General features: G+C 41.2%; 1 protein-coding gene across 1 annotated transcript in view; it reads right to left on the minus strand.

The window, feature by feature from the left end:
- Positions 1-601: 601 nt before the first annotated feature.
- LOC140952158 (telomerase protein component 1-like) overlaps positions 602-19,939 on the minus strand; it is a 24,696-nt gene continuing 5,358 nt past the window's right edge. The window contains exons 2-13 of the mRNA XM_073401583.1: positions 17,868-18,052; positions 17,139-17,367; positions 16,770-16,865; positions 15,693-15,804; positions 15,143-15,351; positions 13,401-13,509; positions 8,824-8,954; positions 8,227-8,442; positions 7,137-7,349; positions 5,969-6,166; positions 3,642-3,863; positions 602-1,663 (exon numbers count right to left, since the gene is read on the minus strand). Coding sequence (XP_073257684.1) covers positions 1,331-1,663; positions 3,642-3,863; positions 5,969-6,166; positions 7,137-7,349; positions 8,227-8,442; positions 8,824-8,954; positions 13,401-13,509; positions 15,143-15,351; positions 15,693-15,804; positions 16,770-16,865; positions 17,139-17,367; positions 17,868-18,052 — 2,253 coding nt within the window. The 3' untranslated portion in view covers positions 602-1,330. The remainder of the gene's footprint in view (positions 1,664-3,641; positions 3,864-5,968; positions 6,167-7,136; positions 7,350-8,226; positions 8,443-8,823; positions 8,955-13,400; positions 13,510-15,142; positions 15,352-15,692; positions 15,805-16,769; positions 16,866-17,138; positions 17,368-17,867; positions 18,053-19,939) is intronic.

Raw genomic sequence — 19,939 nt, forward strand, 5'->3', positions numbered from 1 at the left:
AATTCGAATGCAAAACCTATTTGTTCTTTCTTCTTTATACTAACGTAAAATAAATCCCCCATAAATTCCTGCTAAGTAGGTTTCTGGAGACAGAAAAATTTACTTTTGAGGGCTTTGACAAACTGTAAAACATGATTGAGTAGAATATGGTCAGCGATGCACGGAAGCGCGTGGAAAAGCTTTAACTTAATCGCGCGTCGTGTTTCCTCGTGGAGGTCAGTTTTCGAGCTAACGTCTACCGCTCAACCTACATTGAGAAAAAAGAGAACCTGCTGTTGATCTACTGCTGAAGGCAACGGCCATCTTTTAGTTTAACAGGTGTAAGCTTGGAAATTGTATTTTGGGAGAACAGGTCCGCTTTCATGGTGAGTTCCCCTTTAATCTGGTCAAGTTGAACTTCAGTTATAAATCGTATTTTGTCATACTTGCGATTGGAAATACGATACGTCCGCGGTCAGTTTTCGGCAACACAGGAGTATACCTTGAAAACGTTGGCCCGACTCCTTAACCCTACAATCCGTTTTTATCCTGGTCGTCAAAAAGCAAGACATTTTGTTATACTTGAGGTATATATAATAGTAGTAGAGGAATTTTAAATAAAACTGAACTGCATTATCTCAGTGTTTTCTTTGATTATGTGTTTATTTGGGTTCAAAGAAGCGTAATATCAAAACAAAAAAACGACATAATCCCTTTTATAGTCCATCAATCAACTGCAATTGATTGTTCAATCAAGAACTTCAATTGAGTGCTCTTAACCTCTAGCTAACCATTAGGCCACATATCTGGGGTACTAATATAGCTCCCGGGGGCCTGGGTACTGGCTACCTAGAATACCAGTTAACTTTACCACTTTACTACCTATTTCAACTTGAACGTTATCGTACTTAGCATCCTTTGCTTGAATCTGAATTAACCCAATCCATGAAGTCCTTTCACTAAAACTGGCCTTGATAAAGGTTTCATGGTCTTGTTAAATGGAAGTCACAGTTATTTCAGATTCAGTGTAATGTGAGGGCGATCTAAGCAAGAAGTTTCTCTTCGCAAGTTATGAATCAATTAACGTGGCTTACATGGTGTTTCTGCATTTTCGAGCTCTTCTCCTTTATAATGAATAGCTATGAATCCTCCATTACGTTGTGCGTTTACCGCTGCGCTTTTGACCAGTTAACCATCTTTTACTCATCTCAAAGCGGCCACAACCTTCACGCAGAGTTCAGGAGTCACTCGAAACTAAAATCTATAAATACTACAGTACAACAGTTGGAGGGCTTGGCATTGTGGAAAAATCTCTTAAGGCTACCAACAACAACAAATTAATGCAAGATGATTATTCTCCAACAAGCATTGCACACCTTTTCACACCCGAAATTCCACAAAACGGACAAAGGTAAACCTTGCAAGCGTTTTGAAAAGCAGGTTTTCGGCACAGAAAACACATTTTCATCTTTGGCGGTCCGGGAGGGGGTTTGTGAAAATTGCATACCATGGCCGCATGGCGATCATCCTTCCACGTAGAGAAACGCCCGCAAATAAAGCAGGAATCTTTATTCGGAAATGGCATTCCTCCAAAAGCACCTCTCCTCATACTGCAGAACTGACAGATGTTAACGTCATGGGCGAACGGGGTTCCTACATGAAGCATTTTGTTGCAACGGAGATCCTGCAAAAAGGGCGTGGACGTGTCAGATTTTCCACCAACTGACTTGATCAATAGCATAAACACCGCATCGAGGGAGTGTTGGATTGCGTTCATTTTAACCCTTTCACTGACAGAGCGAATAATGGGGTTTTGTGAGGTAGCTCTAACTTTTGAGTCTGTGGATGAAATCCTATGGAGTGGCCATTGAAATCAAACCCTGTCTGTAAGTGTACTTTCACATGGTGCTTTTTGTTTTTCAAAATTTTACAAAATGTATTTTGGGATTTTTTGTCGAATTTTGCCTTTGGCCACATTTGGCAGTGAAAGGGTTAAATTGGTGCCTTTTCCGCCGGTGTAAGTTAGACAGGTTTTCACTGCACTTTCACTTTCGATTGGACAGTGAGGAGAGCGGGCCGCAAGTGATTTATTGATGAAAACGATAAACCCTACTATTGTATTATGATCTCTTGACCCGAAAGAATCGTTTACAAGTTAAATGCTAGCGTCGAACATAAATCGTGCTAAATATTGCGAATTTCGCGTTGCTCAACCATGAAGTCTCCTGACAATGGTGATGGTTAGGGAGGTGTTGCATATGAAATTGCTAGCGCACATGATATAGTAATGGTAGTGGTATCGGTACGCGACTGTTACTATAATAATAATAATAATAATAATAATAATAATAATAATAATAATAATAATAATAATAATAATAATAATAATAATAATAATAATAATAATAATAATAATAATAAGACAAAAGACCTAGAACTAGAAATACAGAGAATGTGGCATATGAAAACCGTAGTGATCCCTGTGGTTGTTGGTGCGCTTGGTACAGTGAAGAAGGGTATGGTAGAAAACATCAAGAAAGTATCAGAGAGAGCTAGTATGACAGAGATTCAAAAGATCTGCATGCTGGGATCTGCACGAATCCTTAGAAAGGTGCTCAGTGTATGAACAGAATGATTGTCTTGAGTGACTGACGCTCTAGGTGCATGGTTTGCGCCCGGCTGATGCGCAAAAAGAACACCAGCAAAGACTGTGATAATAGAGATAATAATAATAATAATAATAATAATAATAATAATAATAATAATAATAATAATAATAATAATAATAATAATAATAATAATAAAAAGAGTCTTCATTGGGTAGTCACAACATACGTGTGGCTTTACATACATGACAATGCAATCTATTTAAGATCAAGTATACTACTCCATATACTACTATATTCATAGCGGTGACACTATTAGTAGTCATAGTGGTACTAGAGATAGTAACAGAGACATTTAAGTGGCAATGAATGGCTCTGTTAGTTGAGGGGGTATATAGCAGTAATGATATTGCTTTAGCTAGTGGTTGTGGCCGAAGATTTCGCACAAGTGAGCGACAGTGGTTCTATACTCTTTTTTCTATTAGAACCTTTTTTTAAGAATATTAAGGCTGAAGGTTGTCAAATTTTAAGAATATTTTTAGAATAAACCCGCGGCTGAGAGTTTGAAAGAGACCCAATTTCAGTTTGTATGTTGAAAGTTCGTAAATACAGTACAATTATATGTTTTGACTTAACCGTATAAAATTATTCTTTTCCCCAAACGGCGCTGGAGACAGATCTAGACACAGAACACTGGCAATTAAAACGCCAGTAAATTCTAAAGTGAAAATACCATAAGCTATAATTATAATTAAGTATAATTTAAGAATACGTTCTGCCTAAAATCGACAGAAAAGCCTGGGCCGGAAAAACAACATTTTCATAAAACAAAGAGTGTAGGGAGCCTAAACAAACTGGCGTTTTTTCGCGAAATCGAGAGCGACCCTTTTCCATTTTAATTTTCCACGACGCTTCCAAATTTGTATTGCTAAGTGCCTTAAGTTTTATGAAGAAACGTTCCCCGAAAATTTGGACAAAACCACTGTCCAAGAACGCCAAAAAATTACACTTCTGGTTGAGGTAGGTAGTGGTAGGTAAATTAAGGACACAACTTACTTTATAGTAGTTGTTCTTCCAGAATCCAGGTCGGTTCTTGGAGGGGTTAGCGTTCCTCAAAAATTCCAGAAGTCTTTTCTTTTCACCAGCTTGTTTGAGTTGTTCAGGTGCCATGAAAATCACTCGGTCGTCATCTTTGCAGTGGTCGACAAAGAAATCTGCAAGTTTTAGATGACATTTCCTTTTCTCCTCATTACCAACGAGAATGGTTTCTTGAACAACCTGTGAAGACGAAAAGAGAACTATTGGCGAACCAAATGTAAGTGCACTTAAATGCATTTAAATAATGAAATTGTCATCATCATCATCATAGTCGCCATCGCTACCGCCAACACCCCCACCATCGCCACTACCACCACCACCAGCATCATCATCATAATAATCATCATTGTTATATTCCTAGACTTTCACTCAACTAAACAGGGACTGCCATTGGTTGATTCTTGGTCACGTGGCCTTGACTAAAAACAAATGTATCCCGATCGTGATACATCAAACAATGTATCCCGCTCGGGATACATTGCGGCACGTGATCAAAGCATGGTGGAAAGTGGCGTGACAAAAGGCGGCAAAAACACCGCCAGGTCCTGCCAGTTTTCTTTTTCGTGAATGCACACAACAACACAATCACGAAGCCTCAAGCTAAAAAGCAACGATTTTTAAAGTTATCCCAGAAGTTCCCAGAAGAAAAACAGCAGCTAGTGGAGGAAAAAGATGCAGATAATATAAGGAAAGTACTTTTGTTTGTAAATCATTCATTCAGTGGTTTTGAGAATTAAATTTGTGTTGTTATAAGTACCGAGTCGACTGTTTTGGTTCGCTCCGGTTATTCTTTTGTTGCTGTTGAAGTGAAAGTCTAGAAATATAACAAAATACTTAATGTCAGGTCCCTCGGGAAACCAGTTAGTTTTGTTTTCCCTCGAGTCCTGATGTTTCCCTCGACTTCGTCTCGGGAAACATCAGGACTCTCGGGAAAACAAAACTAACTGTTTCCCTTGGGACCTGACATTAAGTGTATATTATCATCACCATCGCAGTCGCCATCGTTATCGCCAACACCACCACCACCATCTGCATCATCACCACCATCATCATCATCATCATCATCATCATCATCATCATCATCATCACCGTCGCCATCGTCAACACCCTCAACATCGCCACTACCACCACCACCACCATCATCATCATCATCATCATCATTATCATCACCATCGCAGTCGCCATCGCTATCGCCAACACCACCACCACCATCTGCATCATCACCACAACCACCATCATCATCATCATCATCACCGTCGCCATCGCCAACACCAACACCATCACCAGCTGCCACCAACACCATCATCATCATCATCGCAATCGCCATCGCTATCGACAACACCATCACCACTACTACCATCATCGCAGTCGCCATCTTTCTCGCCAACAACACCACCATCACCAGTTACCACCACCACCATCATCATCATCATCATCATCGCAGTCGCCATCGTTATCTCCACCACCACCACCACCACCACCATCATCATCATCATCTCCATCGACATCAACACCTCAACCACCACTATGGGACTGTCTTGGGGAAAGAATTTTAACCCTTTTTCCTGTGCATTTTCCTTAGTAGTCCAATTCCCCACTCCAGAAACTATACATGAATGGGTACAAGCTTTCGGTGCAACGATCTCTGGGATCGTTTGGGTGGACAAGCGTTACTTAACAATTATTCCTCAAGCCCGAATAGACTCTGTGTCAATAGCCCATTCGGCCTTCGGCCTCATGGGCTATTGACTAAGAGGCCATAAGGCCGAAAGGAATAATTGTTTTAGTGAAATCCAACTAGTTGGTCAAAAATATCGAGAATAAAAAAAATTTAGCTACTTAAAGCTAAACTTTAATCCTTTTTTGCCGCCAAAAAGCGCGCGCTTTTCGTTACAAGTAGGCTATAACATATAGCCTAGAAGTAGCTCAACCAATCAGAACGCAGCATTGACAATAGACCACTAGTTTGATTTTACTAGTTATGATTGGTGGATGGTATTCAAGTCAACCATTAACCAATTATAAGTAACGCTTGTCCGCCCAAACGATCCCAGACCTCGTTGCGCTGAAAGCTTAATATACCCAATCTCCCTATAGTATCTGAAGTGAGGAATTTGACATAACACAGATTATCCAGACTCGCGGACGACCTCAAAATGGCCAATACCAAAAAGTTAATTGAAATGAAACCTGAATGAATTGCCACTGTGCATGAGAAAAGAGGTATCAAACTTAGCCTTGTATCAATTTAGGGGCGTTCTCTAACTAGAATGAAATCCTCTTACCTCTTGTATGGAAACGTGGAAAAACTCTAGTCTTTCTTCTTCTCCTAAGCTTCCAGTGTTCCTTAGAAATGGCTTCAGCGTTCTTCTTACTTCCGCCCACATCATCATTGGAACTGGTTCTGTTAAATTGTCACTCAGAAGGTATTGAAATTCAGTTTCACTTAATCCACCTCTGCTGCAGGCCAGGAAACCTAACATCTTCAGAAATAAAATCGAAAATAATTCATTCTAAGACAACGAGTAATTAAACTGTTCTTTTACAATAGAACTCGATAAAAGAACAAATAATATTATGTAGGCAGATGAGTACACATAGTACAGATATGATGACCTACGGCCAAACCCTGTTGATAAGGACCCTGAGAGGGGTATAGAAAGTGTCCGTATTAACTGGCTGTCCGTATTAAGCGGATGGAATTTAGAGAAAATCTAAGGGCTTTCTTTCCCCAGGGACAAAGCAAACTGTCCTTAATAACGAGGTGTCTGTATTAAGCTAGTGTCTGTAAAGCGAGGTTTGACTGTAAGCTGACCGTACTTTGCTTAACCATGGTGTTTCTTACACGACGCAAGTTTCGTTAAATTAAATTGAGAATTTATAGTGAAAAGGAATTTAAAAACTGAATTTTTACATAGGGCTCTAGCGAAAATCAAACTGTTACACGCGAGATATGCCAATTCAAGTAAAACCTCTTCAGCAGCGCCTTTACAAAGGCTGACACGATAACAACATTTTATGGCATAAAAACAAAATGTGATGTAGAAACTATACGTCGATTTTTGTTTTCATGACTGATCAGATCGTGTAAAGTTACCAAAACGGCAGAAAGAACCTAAAGGACGGCAAAACGTCTGTGTGTGACAAAGGTTAGAGAGCTTTAACCTGTATGTTTTGTTGCGATCTCCACTTATTGTGTTCTCGCCTTTTACAAAAAGATCAGTTGGAGGGAAGTTTGGCGAAACATTTGTTCAAACATAACTTTTGTCACACAAAACCAGTTTGCTGTCTTCTTCCTCTGCCGTGCAGTTGCATAAAATCACTAGTGTTGGAAGTTGTTTTAGGAATTAAACGAAAACGACAGCTGGTTAATGACCTTAATTCATGAAATCTTCCACACTTGAAAATGTGTCCCTTCTCGTTTAGCTGGGTTTAGAAACAAAAAAGACGCACCTTTTGAACATTGTTATTTTCATCCTCGTTGATCAGTCTGTTGATTATGAGCTGCAAAAGTTCCTTTATCGTGGCTGGTAAACTCTTGATGTGATGCGTGATCGTTTCAAAGACTCCGAAAACGCGAAGTTCCTCACAAGCCAAAGATAACCACAGCGGGTTAGAAGCTCCCGGTGAAGCCATCAACAGTTTCATCTGTTCTGTGTCCAGTTTCTAGAAAACAACAAAAGGAAAGAAATTAGTTACAACTTCTCACAACCTGTCCAACCTTCAAGATTATTAAAACGTTCGGCAGTGGCGGAGGTTGGGGAGGGGGAACACGTGTCAACAGAACTGCCCCTGGGAAAATCCCGGGGGGTTGGCGTGGTGTCGAATTGCAATGTTGGACATTTGGGGGGAAGCTATCCTTTTTTTATTGGCCATTACTGTGTTGCGCAGAAAACAGGGTCAAATATTCGTTACCCAAAAAAGCCGTATTGTGCAATTCGACACAACACTGGGCCATTCAAAAGCAAAATCTCAAAACAGCTAGACTAGCGCTTACTGTAAAGGACGGCCATCTTGGTTTCAAGAGCACCAAATCTGCCTAAGGGGAGGGGATGGGAGTTGTGAGGAGGCACGGCCCACCGCTTCCAACCCTGACCTGGATGACTGCGCGTTACAGTGGGCATTAAATCTCGAAGGTCTTCCGGAAAAAAAAATAGCTAGGGAGCTGTAAACAGACTACAAAATGGGCAAAAGCTTGTAGGGCAACGGTTAATCTCTTTACGGATGTGAAGTTCTAGTCAGTCGTGGCATAAACTAGTGTTAATAAACCTGAGATCATGAATGCAGGTGAACACACATCGTGAACACTTGGACGCGAAACTACGTGGGGCGTCGAACCTATGCGCAGCTTTTACGCTCGACGTTTTTGGAAAGAAATTAATTCAGCCACGCAAGGAGTACTTAGATACTAGATCCAGTGTCGCGCTTCAAGGTAACCGTGACATGAATAATACACCATAGATTTTACATAACACTTGTGGTTTTACTCTCGTTAGAGTCACTTTTCAGGGACTATAACTAACGAATGGATTTTCAATACTACCTTATTGTACTTTCCTAAAGTGCGTTTGACGATTTCTTGACGGGCTGACTCATTGAGCTCTCCTACATGAAGTGGCACAGGGGATGGGGCGCGGTGTTCACTCGATAGCAGGGCTGCAGAGCGACTGCCTGTCACAGCGCTGATGACACAGCGAACGTTGCGTGGAAACACACTTGGCAACCAATCCATGTGTTTTACATCTTCAGCGTCCGCTAGCTTTAGAGGAAACAAACAATAAGTGTAACGTACGAATCGAATAGAAAAGTTACCTGCACTGTTTTTTGCCTTCTTCTCATAATATGCACTCTTTTAGAGATTACAGACAGTCTAGGCCACCAGTGTAAATATTTCATTGAAACCTCCAGCTGTAATACATGCTAGGGTCCTTTGGTAGATTTAGCCAAAGTAAACGCGCTATCAAGTGCTCTCTTTGCGTTGCGTTGTATTAACCTCGTCCCCAGGATCTCTCTCCTAGCCGTCTCGCTCCGTAGGAACGGGTAGGAGAGAATCCTGAGAACGAGGTTGGCGCTGTCTTTGTTTAATCTTCCTACTGTTTCAGTAGGACACACGCATAAATAAATCTAAACATCAAATTACCTGATTGATTGCATCGATGACTATGATGAAAACCTCTTGTTTTTCTGCAAGTTCATCCAAAGCTTTCTTCATCTTTTCTTTGAGCATATCAGTGCTCATATCTTGACCAGCCGCAAGATTGTCGGGTTGCACTGTAATAGCAAAATAAAAAAAATTAGGAAACAAAAGAACGAATAATGCACAACAGAGTTTATAGGGATATTACTTAAAAGAACGTGGAACGAAGAACGGGAAAATAAAAGACGGGAGCAAACTCTAACTTAAAACTAAGCCCCTCAGTAACTTCCTCACTAACTCTCTGTTTTGGTCCGGTTTTTTCATTTCCACGTTTCCCGTTCAACATTCATCAAGTAACATCGGAGCCTAAAGACTTCTTTTCCCGCTTTTTCAAGAAAGAACAAGCAGCCTCTTCTATCTAAATTCCACGTAATCGTAATCCGTGTTCACTAGCATTTCGTAAGTCCTATTACCATTATTAATTATTACGTTAATGACTAGCGCATACAATATTGTGTTTAACTGCCCGTTAGTAACAAGCGCGCACTCTCGGCTGTTTTGTGTTTGATTGTTACGTTAGTAACTAGCTCGTTCTGTTTAGGTTTGATTGACACATTAGTATTGACTAGCGCGCGCACTCTAGCTTACGTTTCTTTGTCACGTTAGTCTCTGGTTTTTTGTCGTTGTTTTTTTTTTGTTCTTAGTCTAGAATGTATTGGATTGTATCGTTACCAAATAGAGTATGTACAGTGCCCTCTCTCGTTTGTGTTTGTTACGTTAGAAACTAACTCGCTGTCTTTAGGTTTGATTGTCACATTACTGACTTGCGCGCGCACACTATAGCTTCTGATTAACTGCCTCGTTAGTGAGAAGCCCGCACTCTGTTTGTTGTTTGATTGTTACGTTAGCAACTTGCTCTCAGCTTAGGTTTGATAGTCCATCATTGACTAAGGCACATGTTTTGCCACGTTAATGAGTGGGGCAACTTTCTTTTTTGTGTTTGCTTGCTTCGTAGATGACAAGCATCCATTTTGTTTGGTGTCTAATTGCAACCTTAGTGATTATTTCAGAAACGTCTCCACCAAGAAGTACAATGTCTCCCTGATGTAAAATGTATTGCAGATGATGTTCTCATCCATGGAACGTGTGAGGCTGATCAGGACAGCAATTTGGAGGGATTCATGCTTATATGTCAGCAGAAAGCTATCAAGCTTAACGCCGAGAAGTTAGAGTACAGGCGTAAAGAGGTTCCATTTCATGGGCACCTGTTAACCACAGAGGGTCTCAAGCCAGATCCAGAGAAAGTAAGAGCAATGGTCGAGATGCCACGCCCAAAGGAAGGAGATGATATTTTACGCCTGAATGGAATGGTCAACTATCTTAGCCGTTTTCTACTTCACTTGTCCGATGTAATGAAACCTATACGAGGTCTTACCCATAAAGATGCAGCATGGTGTTGAAATGACCTGTAAGAGGAGGCTTGGCATGGCGTCAAGGAACTAACTGTATCAACACCCGTTCTAGCCTACTACAAACCCACTGAAGTGCTTGAAATCCAGTGTGACAGCAGCCAGAGTGGTTTTGGCGCAGCTTTAAGGCGGAATGGGCACCCAATCGCCTACGCTAGTCAAGCCTTAACGGAGAAGGAATCTCGCTTTGCGTAGATTGAATAGGAGATGTTGGCAATCGTGTTTTCAGTTAAAACGTTTAATGACTTTACGTTCCGTAGAAGAACTGTTGTCCATACTGATTACAAGCCACTTAAAGTCAATCTTCACCAAACCACTTCATCGCGCTCCTAAGAGGTTGCAAGGAATGTTGATCCGTTTGCAAAAGTACGATTTGGTGGTCCAGTACGAGAGGGGAAGCAGAATGTTCTTAGCGGGCACGCTTTTTAGAGCTTATCTTACCTCGGGTGCGCAGTGATTGAGTCAGAGTTTGAAACGATCAACACGATGAATTATTTGCCAATATCTGAAGCCAGTCTACAGCAAATTCAGCGAGAGACAGAACAAGATGCGCTGCTTCAGGTTCTAAAGACAGTGAATCAGCATGGCTGGCCTGAAGACAAGAGTACCTTGCCGCTTCCAGCCTCTCCTTCTTTTGATGTAAGAGATGAACCGCCCGTTTTCAGGAAAGGGTAGTGGTAACCCAAGGCTGCTAGAAGTGGTCTTCTAAAAAGTATTCACACTTCGCACCTTCGCGTTAATGGTTGAATTAACAGAGCGCGTGAATGTTTTTATTGGCCCGAGATGACAGGCGAGATCAAGAACTACGTGTCAACATGTGAAGCCCGCAGAGAGTACGAACAGGGTAAAGAAAGGAAACCCTCATCAGTCACGAAACAACTAGTCGGCCGTGGCAGTTCGTTGCAGCAGACCTATTTGAGTTAAATGGAAAGAGTTACCTGGTGACTGTGGACTATTTTAGCGATTTCTTTGAGTTCGACCATCTCAGGAGTACATCCTCGGTCTACGTCATCAAAAAGCTCATCAAAAAGTCATCAAAAGGTCATTTCGCGAGACATGGTATTCCCGAGCACTTGTTACTGAAAACGGGCCACGGTTCGTTTCGCGCGATTTCCTGAAATTCTCTAAAGAGTGGGGTTTTGAGCGCAGAACCAGCAGTCCACATCATAGTCAGTCGAATGGAAAGGCCAAGGATGCGGTGAAACAAGCAAAGAAAATTATGTTGAAGTGCAGCAAGACTGGTTTAGACACGTTTCTTGCCTTACTGGACCACAGGAGCACGCCGCCTGCGAGTACGTAAATCAGCCCAGCACAGCGGTTATTTAGCAGAAGGACAAGAAGTCTCTTGCCGATAACAGCTGGATTATTGAACCCATCTGTAACAGATGAGGATGTAACCCATATCAAGCTTCGTCGCCGCCAACAGCAACAAGCCCGGTACTACAACAGAGGCGCACGTGACCTGCAGTCCTTACAGCCGGGAAACACTGTGCGAGTTGAGTCCTGGCGCGCTGGAAGAAAAGAGTGACATAAAGGTGTCGTCAAAAGTCGCATTGAAAAAAAGAGCTTACGAGGTTGAGCTGACGAAATCGTGTTTACCTACGTAAGTCCAATGAAACGCCTCCCAAAGTTGAAGATGATCTCGACGTCGTAGAGACGCCCGAGCAGCTCCACAGAGGCACGCGAGGAGACACGCGGAGAGACACCTCCAGATACACGCGTGGAAACATGTGACCATCCGCGCGATCAGCTGCCTCCGGTGCCGGACACACCTAAATCGCCCAGTCCTGTGCAAACACCGAGATAATCTACACGCATACGCCAGCTGCCCAAACGTCTACAGGACCATGTGCTTACTTAGGCATATAAGTTTAAGGACTCTTTCTAAAGAACTGAATTTCATTTAAAATGTGTTTATTCACTTATTTTGGTTTCAAGGTTTTCATGTAAGTTGTTCTTTCTTACATTTCAATATGCACGTCGCTTGTACTTCTGGTTCGAATACATTAAACATCTGTTCGTTTTATGCTTGTTTTACGTGAAGTTTTGTCGTGTTATTACACCTATAACCATGACTCTACACGTTTGTTCACGTGTGAAGAGAAGAGAATACTAGATCCTTACTCTTGTATTAAAAACACCTATTACAGAAAAAAACTTTAAGAAACACTTTTTCTTAAAAGAAAGGCGGGGCAACCCCCGCCCCCCGGCCTCTCCTCCTGTGCAGGTCCTGTTTTCGACAAAACAAAGTTAATTCCGGTTGCATGCTACAGTGTGCCCATTTCTTGTTCTTTATAAAGTCTACCGACTTTCTCCAGTATGTTCTATGAACTTGAAAAGAGTTTAACATTAAATTGTGCTATAAAAATAAGCCACTCTCCCTTGACTTAAGTCTACGAAGCTCTTGTGTGCTGCAATTACATTCGTACATTACATGTGTGCTGAGTAGCATTAGAACTCATCGACTGGATGTAGGAACAATGCTTCAATGTTGAGTTGAATAGCATGCACTTTGTTGGGTGTCTGATTATTACGTTTGCGAAAACGCGCACTCTTTTTTGTGTCTTATTTTTACGTCAGTAACTTGCGCTCATTTTTTCATTGTTACGGTGGTCACTTGCGCACTCTCTATTTCGCGTTCTGGTTAATGACTTGTGGGCTCACTGTTATTTGATTGTTACACTAATGACTCGCGCGCAATTTGGTTCTTATTTGATTCTTTGACTATCGAGCTCTCTGTTTAATTGTTATGCTAGCGACTAGCATGCACAGTTTTGTGACTAGCGCGTTCCTTCTTTTCTGTATGACTAGCGCCTATATTTTGTGTTTGATTACTACGTTAGCGATTAGCGCAAACTCTGTTTTGTGTTTGACTGCCACGTTACTGGGTCGAGCGCATTTTGTTTAGTGTTTGATTGTTTAGTTAGTGAATAAGGCGCTTTATATTTCGTGTTTGATTCTTACGTTAGCGCGCACTCTCTTAAGCCCCCCATTGTTACGTTAGTTACACGGCGCTCTATCCATGCTTAGTTTCAGCCAATGAGCTTCCAGCATTTCCCACAGCGAAAAACGTTTAAACATTAAAACACAACAAGTAGTAAAGAATCAAACCTGCTGGATCGAAGCCTTTAAGCCACCGCACAAGCTTCTCGAAAAGTTTGTGAGGAACCATTGACCCAGGACCAGCGCCAACAAAATGGTAGAACAGTGGCAATCCAAGCTGGTGATAAATTAATTAACAATCAGTCAACGCATTATTTTGTTCTTTTGTTTTAGTTTGGCATAATGGTAAATCCTATCTAATAGGGCGACACGTTTACCATTTAGCTCCACTATAATACCTACGAAAAACTCTATTAGTCATACAATGCCTAATCTATTATATGTGGACTAATACGTATGTGCCCTTTATGGAAGCAAGTGGCGTCATAAGCTCTCTTTACATGTAATCATAACTATAACAAATTCTCAAATCTGACTGGCTATCAACTTTCCTGATTTCAGCACTAGTAGGACTGTGTAATAGTACAATCATGCCTGTAATTGGATAGTACGCGCAATCGCACGCGCGATTTTAAATGGCCTTTTTTCACTGCTAGCAAAAACACTCTCCGAATCATTCTTGTTTTTTTTTAAATTATAAAAGCCTATTATATAATAAATTTTGTTATAGTTATGATTAATAAGTAAGAGAACTTCGTGTCGTCCAATTCGGTCTGTAATCATACTCGTGCATGATTAAACAAATTGGACTCGTGCAACGCGGTCGCCCGATTTTGTTCATTCCTCGTATGATTACAGTCCGAATTGGACTCCACTCAGTCCCATTACAATTATTTATTGTCTTTCCCAAGCTCTAAGCGACAAGCTTTTTAATTCCCTTCTGTTTAATCCTTCGCACAAGCGGTATAGCTTTGTGTCTTCCGTGAATAATAAGTCAATTTAAGGAATAAGCGCGCTTTTACCACAAGGCGCCCCCACGCCATCCTTACTTGTAATAGTTTTATCCAATACAATGTCAGTACGGCAATGATGTAAATAGTCCCACATTTTGTATTTTTGTCTACCCATACATTAGTATGGGCTCTAATTGTTACTTGCTAAAAACAGTTACTGGCCTTTGTAATAATTGTATCTACAGTCTATAGGGAGGTTCACATTAATCAAGTTTAGGTGTGGTTGAACAAATGGACTGTAAAGGATGGTACAGGTTTGTATATTCTCCGATTGGGTGGTGCACATTTCGTTGATGCTGCCTTCTTTAGGGATGACAAATGGCATCTTTATGAGGAAAGTTGTTGCTCGCTATTGCCCAAGCAGCCTCCTTTCATATCAAGTATACCATCAACGAACCTCGTTTCTAATCAAATATATCATCGAATCGATGGCATATTGCTCGCATCTTCCAAATATGGTAAGCCCTGGTTGGTTATGAAGTATTAGCCGGAGGAATGGAGCCAATCAGAAGCGGAGAATTATTCTGAATGAATAAAGATTGCTCTTGAATGCAAATAGTTAACTGAAACTTAAGGCGCTTGCTAACATATACACGCGCAAGGTTTAAAAACCCATGGTCTGCTCCGATTATATTTAAAATTTACGAGTAACACCGTTGTCGAGGTCACACTATAAAACTGTGTGAAACTCTTTTTGGTTAGAGAGAGACGGGCTAAACAAGGTTAATAGAAATGCGCATGTATTAGAAGCAAACATGTCCTTAGTACCCTCAAGTTGATTTCTTGCCGATAGACAATGATTTATCCGTACGCTCTATTTTTTTTTTGTTTCGCTTACAGGGAAGAAACTAAAATTACTCTATCCTACCACTCCTGATTATCGAAATGCCTACAAACCTTTTTCATCTGCAAAGTGCAATGAGACATCAACGCGGACTTTCCAGACCCTGCGGGCCCTAGGACCATCAGTGGAGGAAGGCCCTCTGTATCGGCCCCATCGGAAAGGGTGCCATTTTGAACATATTCCATGATCGTGGAAACCTCTGCATCTCGTCCCAAGACAAGCTGACCTCGTAGCTCAATGAAGTGGTTATGCATTGAAAGCTCTGTGCAAACAAAATAAAAGATAATTGAAAAAGTCAGAGCAGAATACAACCAAATCCTTAACCTAGTAAGTGGAGGGAAGGTTGCTAAAGAATAAGTTCTGGAGCATAAATACGAGAAAACCTGTCTGGATGACTTAAACAGTTGCCCCTCTTGAGGTGAAGTGCTTTGAAAAGATACTACCTTGGTCTCGAGGGTGTGGTATTTTAAAGGTGGAACTCTCTTGTTCTTTTGACTGGTGCATAATTTGGAGCCATTTTTTAACAAGTGTCCTTAAAACATTCACTTGAAGCTTCTTCGAGAAATGAAAGTTAACTAATACCTGAGACTTTGCCTTACTTACCCATCTCTTCTGCTGACAGCTGTTGTTTCACCTCAGGAACTGATCTACTTATAGCCGATTTAAAAAATTCCAGCACAGAATCACTAAAATTCTCCAGCTCTTTCAGCTTCACCTAAACTCGAAATCCAAAAACAAGAAATAATTTGGTGCTATTCTACGAAATGCAATGTGGTTATGATGAGCTCTCAACACAAGGGTTTGATTTACAAAATAAAACTCTTGCTGAGGGTTTATGATAAACACATCGCCTGCAACAAAGTTGTATATAGTGTACATATAAAAGAGAAGACATTCATTACTCCTGTCACATAAACGTAATGTTCTGACGAACAGTCCTTTCAAGTGCGCCACGCGCGCGCTGTTTTAGTTACGTTGCTCGCGCCTAGTTCAAATTTAAAACGTTCCGTGTACTTTGTATTTACGCGAGCCGGCAATTTACGTGTAGCGAGCGTTAAGTTCAGTTGGGTGATGTTACACGGGACGATTCGCAACGACGATTTTTGCGCAACACAACATTGCAATGTTGGAAAAATGTCCGCAACCATTTGAATCAATGTCGCAACAATGTTGCAACAATATGTTGCGCTAAAAATCGTTGTTGCGAATCGTCCCGTGTAACAACAACCTTCAAAACTCTTTTTTAAGCTGATCAGATCAGTTGCTAACCCGTTTATTGATAACCAGATGGTGCTAACCAGATAAACAGAACTTGTTAACCGGAAAACGAGACTGCATGCGTAAATGTGAACTGTCTTGTCTAAATACGGAGGCAGTCATAGAAGAAAGTGTAAAGTCGATTTTGTTGCTGTATTAGGTTACTTTCTGTTCATTTTCTACGTTAAAACAACATCTATATTCTAGATCAAATTGTACGTGTAATTAAAATACGATTCTAACTTCGTATTTGCTCTATTTGGCGTCTTTGGTCAACGGAACACTTAATTTATTTTAATTTATATTGTAAAAAAGTGACAGACTGCAGCAGGAAAAGATCACATTACGCCTAATGTATTTGTAAGATAAATCAATACACAAACATTAACTGATATTGGAAGTTTAATACCATACAAATATTACCTTTGGCCTTCCGGTTGATTCGTCAATTCCGTCGTATTGACAGGAGTAATCAAAAACTTGTCCGGGAAATTTCTGTCTCAATTTATCCTTCAGTGCCTTGGAAAATAGTATGCCAGTTCTTAGCATATATGTAAGTATTGAGAACTTACTGTTTATGACTGAAATGTCAAAATAGGCAATTTTCACAATGACTTCAGTACACTACTACGACCAAAATCCTTCAGGGTTTTGCCTCTTTGTGCAAATTAGGGCCTTTGCCATTTAAACCTCACTAGGATTACCAAATTTAAATATGAAAGGAAGAACGAAAAGGATTCTGGTCATCGTAATAAAGTGGCGCCATAGTGGAAATAGCATTATTAAACTTACCTTCATCTGTGCTTTGTTCAGAGAATGAGTATCCACAAATGCTCTAGTCATCTCTGGAGGTAGGTCTTTTATAAAGTCAGCACTTCTTATAAGAAATGCAGCATTTTGATTGTGCATTCTATATGCTGCATGGATGATCTCCATATGGGTTATTGAAACAGGAAATATCCATTGGTATTCTTCTTGAATCTCCTGTGATATTTCAGATGAGGTTGGGATCCACCCATATCTAATAAATAAAAAAGCAAACTTCAAACAACAATTGTTTGTTCAGCGTCACACTTCCCTCAAAATGATTTATCTTTAAAAACTCCTTTCCTCTGAAGTGCCATTGAAATTCCCTTGGGCTACACACTGTTCCATGCATCATGCCATTCAGAGTGTGGGAAAGAAACAAACAGTAGCAGGTACATTGCTTGGCAATACAATAGCAAATAGGAGAGGGAGGAAAATAAAGACCCAGCTCCTAACTTTTACATCTCCCAATTTGTCTCTTTGCCTCTTTTCCCCCTAGATATTGCATTTACGGGGTTACAGGGGCAATCCCCTCACTTTAATATAAGTTGCTCCACAAAAGGCATTCACATTAGCAAATGTTAACAGGTAGACTACACCCACACCCCTGCACCCAATTCAGACCGCACCCTTACACCTTCAGAATTACGAGAGGGGAAGAATGGGTAGCTCCTACAGCACACACACACACAAAAAAATAAATCAGTTAGTTACCTTTCACCCAGCATGTTCAAGAAAAAGGGTTCTCCATCTGTCTCCTCTGAACAGTGATTGATTTCACCTAGGCATGTTCTGATGGTCGCTTCGGTTGTGGAATCTTTAGGAACTCCCCATCGAAGGTCACACTCAATCAAATGGATCAGCCTTTCTTCACACCACTCACGCAATGCAGGGACAACCTTAAAGTCAACAGTGATGATATACAATGACAGCAAAATAGCAAACCATTCTTTCATTACCTCTCCTAATCACTTTTTTTTAATCAGATTTTTCATCTACAATGACATATGCATCAAATTATCTGTGTTGTACAGCTGTTTCTTTAGAACATGCATTGCTATCATTTTAACAAAATGCATTACTGCCCCCTCCCCCCCACCACCACCACCACTACCACCAATACTATGTTAAAACTGTCATTGTCCTATTTGACTTTTAAATCAGTATTGCAAGGCATAATTAGAATCATTTTAATCTCCAGATGAACAAAATCGGCATTAAACTCCAATTCAAGGGCAGATCAATGTAGAGAGCTGGAAACAGCCCTTGATTCATCAGCAAAAAAGCACCAAGTTTATTGTGGGTTTCTCACAGTGTACCGGTAACATGATTTCAGGAAAAAAAGTGGGTTTTGAAAGAACAGTTGAACCTCACTACAACGGCCACCTTGGGGACAGAAGAAAGTGGCCATTGTAGAGAGGCTGAAACAAGAGTGAATGTATGGACTATCTGCCAAAAAAGTGGCCATTGTAAAGAGAAGGCCGTATTGGAGAAGTGGCCATATAGACTTTAGTAAAGGTTTGTCTGCAAAAAGTCGACAGACGGTAAACTCATATGTGAAGTCACCAACCAATAAATATAAATATATAGCCAACTTGTGTTTGTGCATTGCTATGCGATACACGAGTGTAACACAAGCGACAAACCTCGAGAGTACTATTTATAATACAACCAGCGGTTCTTACAACCAGGGTCTCTTACAACCAGGGGTTCTTACAACCAAGGGTTCTTACAACCAGGGTTCCTACAACCAGGGGTTCTTACAACCAGGGATTCTTACAACCAGGGATCTTACAACCATGGGTTCTCACATCCACGGGTTCTTACAACAAAGGCTTCTTACAAAACGGGGTTCTTACAAGCAAAGGGTCTTACAACCAGGGCTTCTTACAACCCGGGGACTTACATCCAGGGGTTCATACAACCAGGGCTCTTACAACCAGATGTTCTTCCAACCAGGGTTTCTTATATCCAAGGGTTCTAACAACCAGGGGTCTTACAACAAGGGGTCTTACAACCAGGGGCACTTACAACCAGCGGTTCTTACAACCAGGGGTCTTACAACCAGGTGTTCTTACAACCAGGGGTTCTTACAACCAGGGTTCCTAAAACCAGGGGTTCTTACAACCAGGGGTTTTTAAAAGCAAGGGTCTTCCAACCGGGGTTTTTACATCCAGGGGTTCTTACAACCGGGGGTCTTACATCCAGGGCTTCTTACAACCAGGGGTATTAGAACCAGGGGTTCTTACAACTAGGGGTCTTACAACCAGGGGCTCTTTCAACCAGGGGTTCTTACAACCAGGGGTCTAACAACCAGGGGTTCTTACAACCAGCGTTCCTAAAACCAGAGATTCTTAAAACCAGGGTTGTAACAACCAGCGGTTCTTACAAGCAAGGGTCTCATAACTAGGGGTCCTTACATCCAGGGATTTCTACAACCCGGGGTTCTTACAAGCAAGGGTCTTACAACAAGGGGTTCTTACATCCAAGGGTTCTTACAACCAGGGGTCTTAAAACCAGAGCTTGTTACATCCAGGGGTTCTTCAAACCATGGGTATTACAACCAGGGGTCTTACATCCAGGGCTTCTTACAACCAGGGGTATTAGAACCAGGGGTTCTTACAACTAGGGGTCTTACAACCAGGGGCTCTTTCAACCAGGGGTTCTTACAACCAGGGGTCTAACAACCAGGGATTCTTACAACCAGGGTTCCTACAACCAGGCGTTCTTACAACCAGGGGTCTTACAACCAGGGGTTCTTACGTGCAGGGGTTCTTTCAACCAGG

Source organism: Porites lutea, chromosome 11, assembly GCF_958299795.1.
Source record: "Porites lutea chromosome 11, jaPorLute2.1, whole genome shotgun sequence".
In the NCBI taxonomy this organism is placed as follows: Eukaryota; Metazoa; Cnidaria; class Anthozoa; order Scleractinia; family Poritidae; genus Porites; species Porites lutea.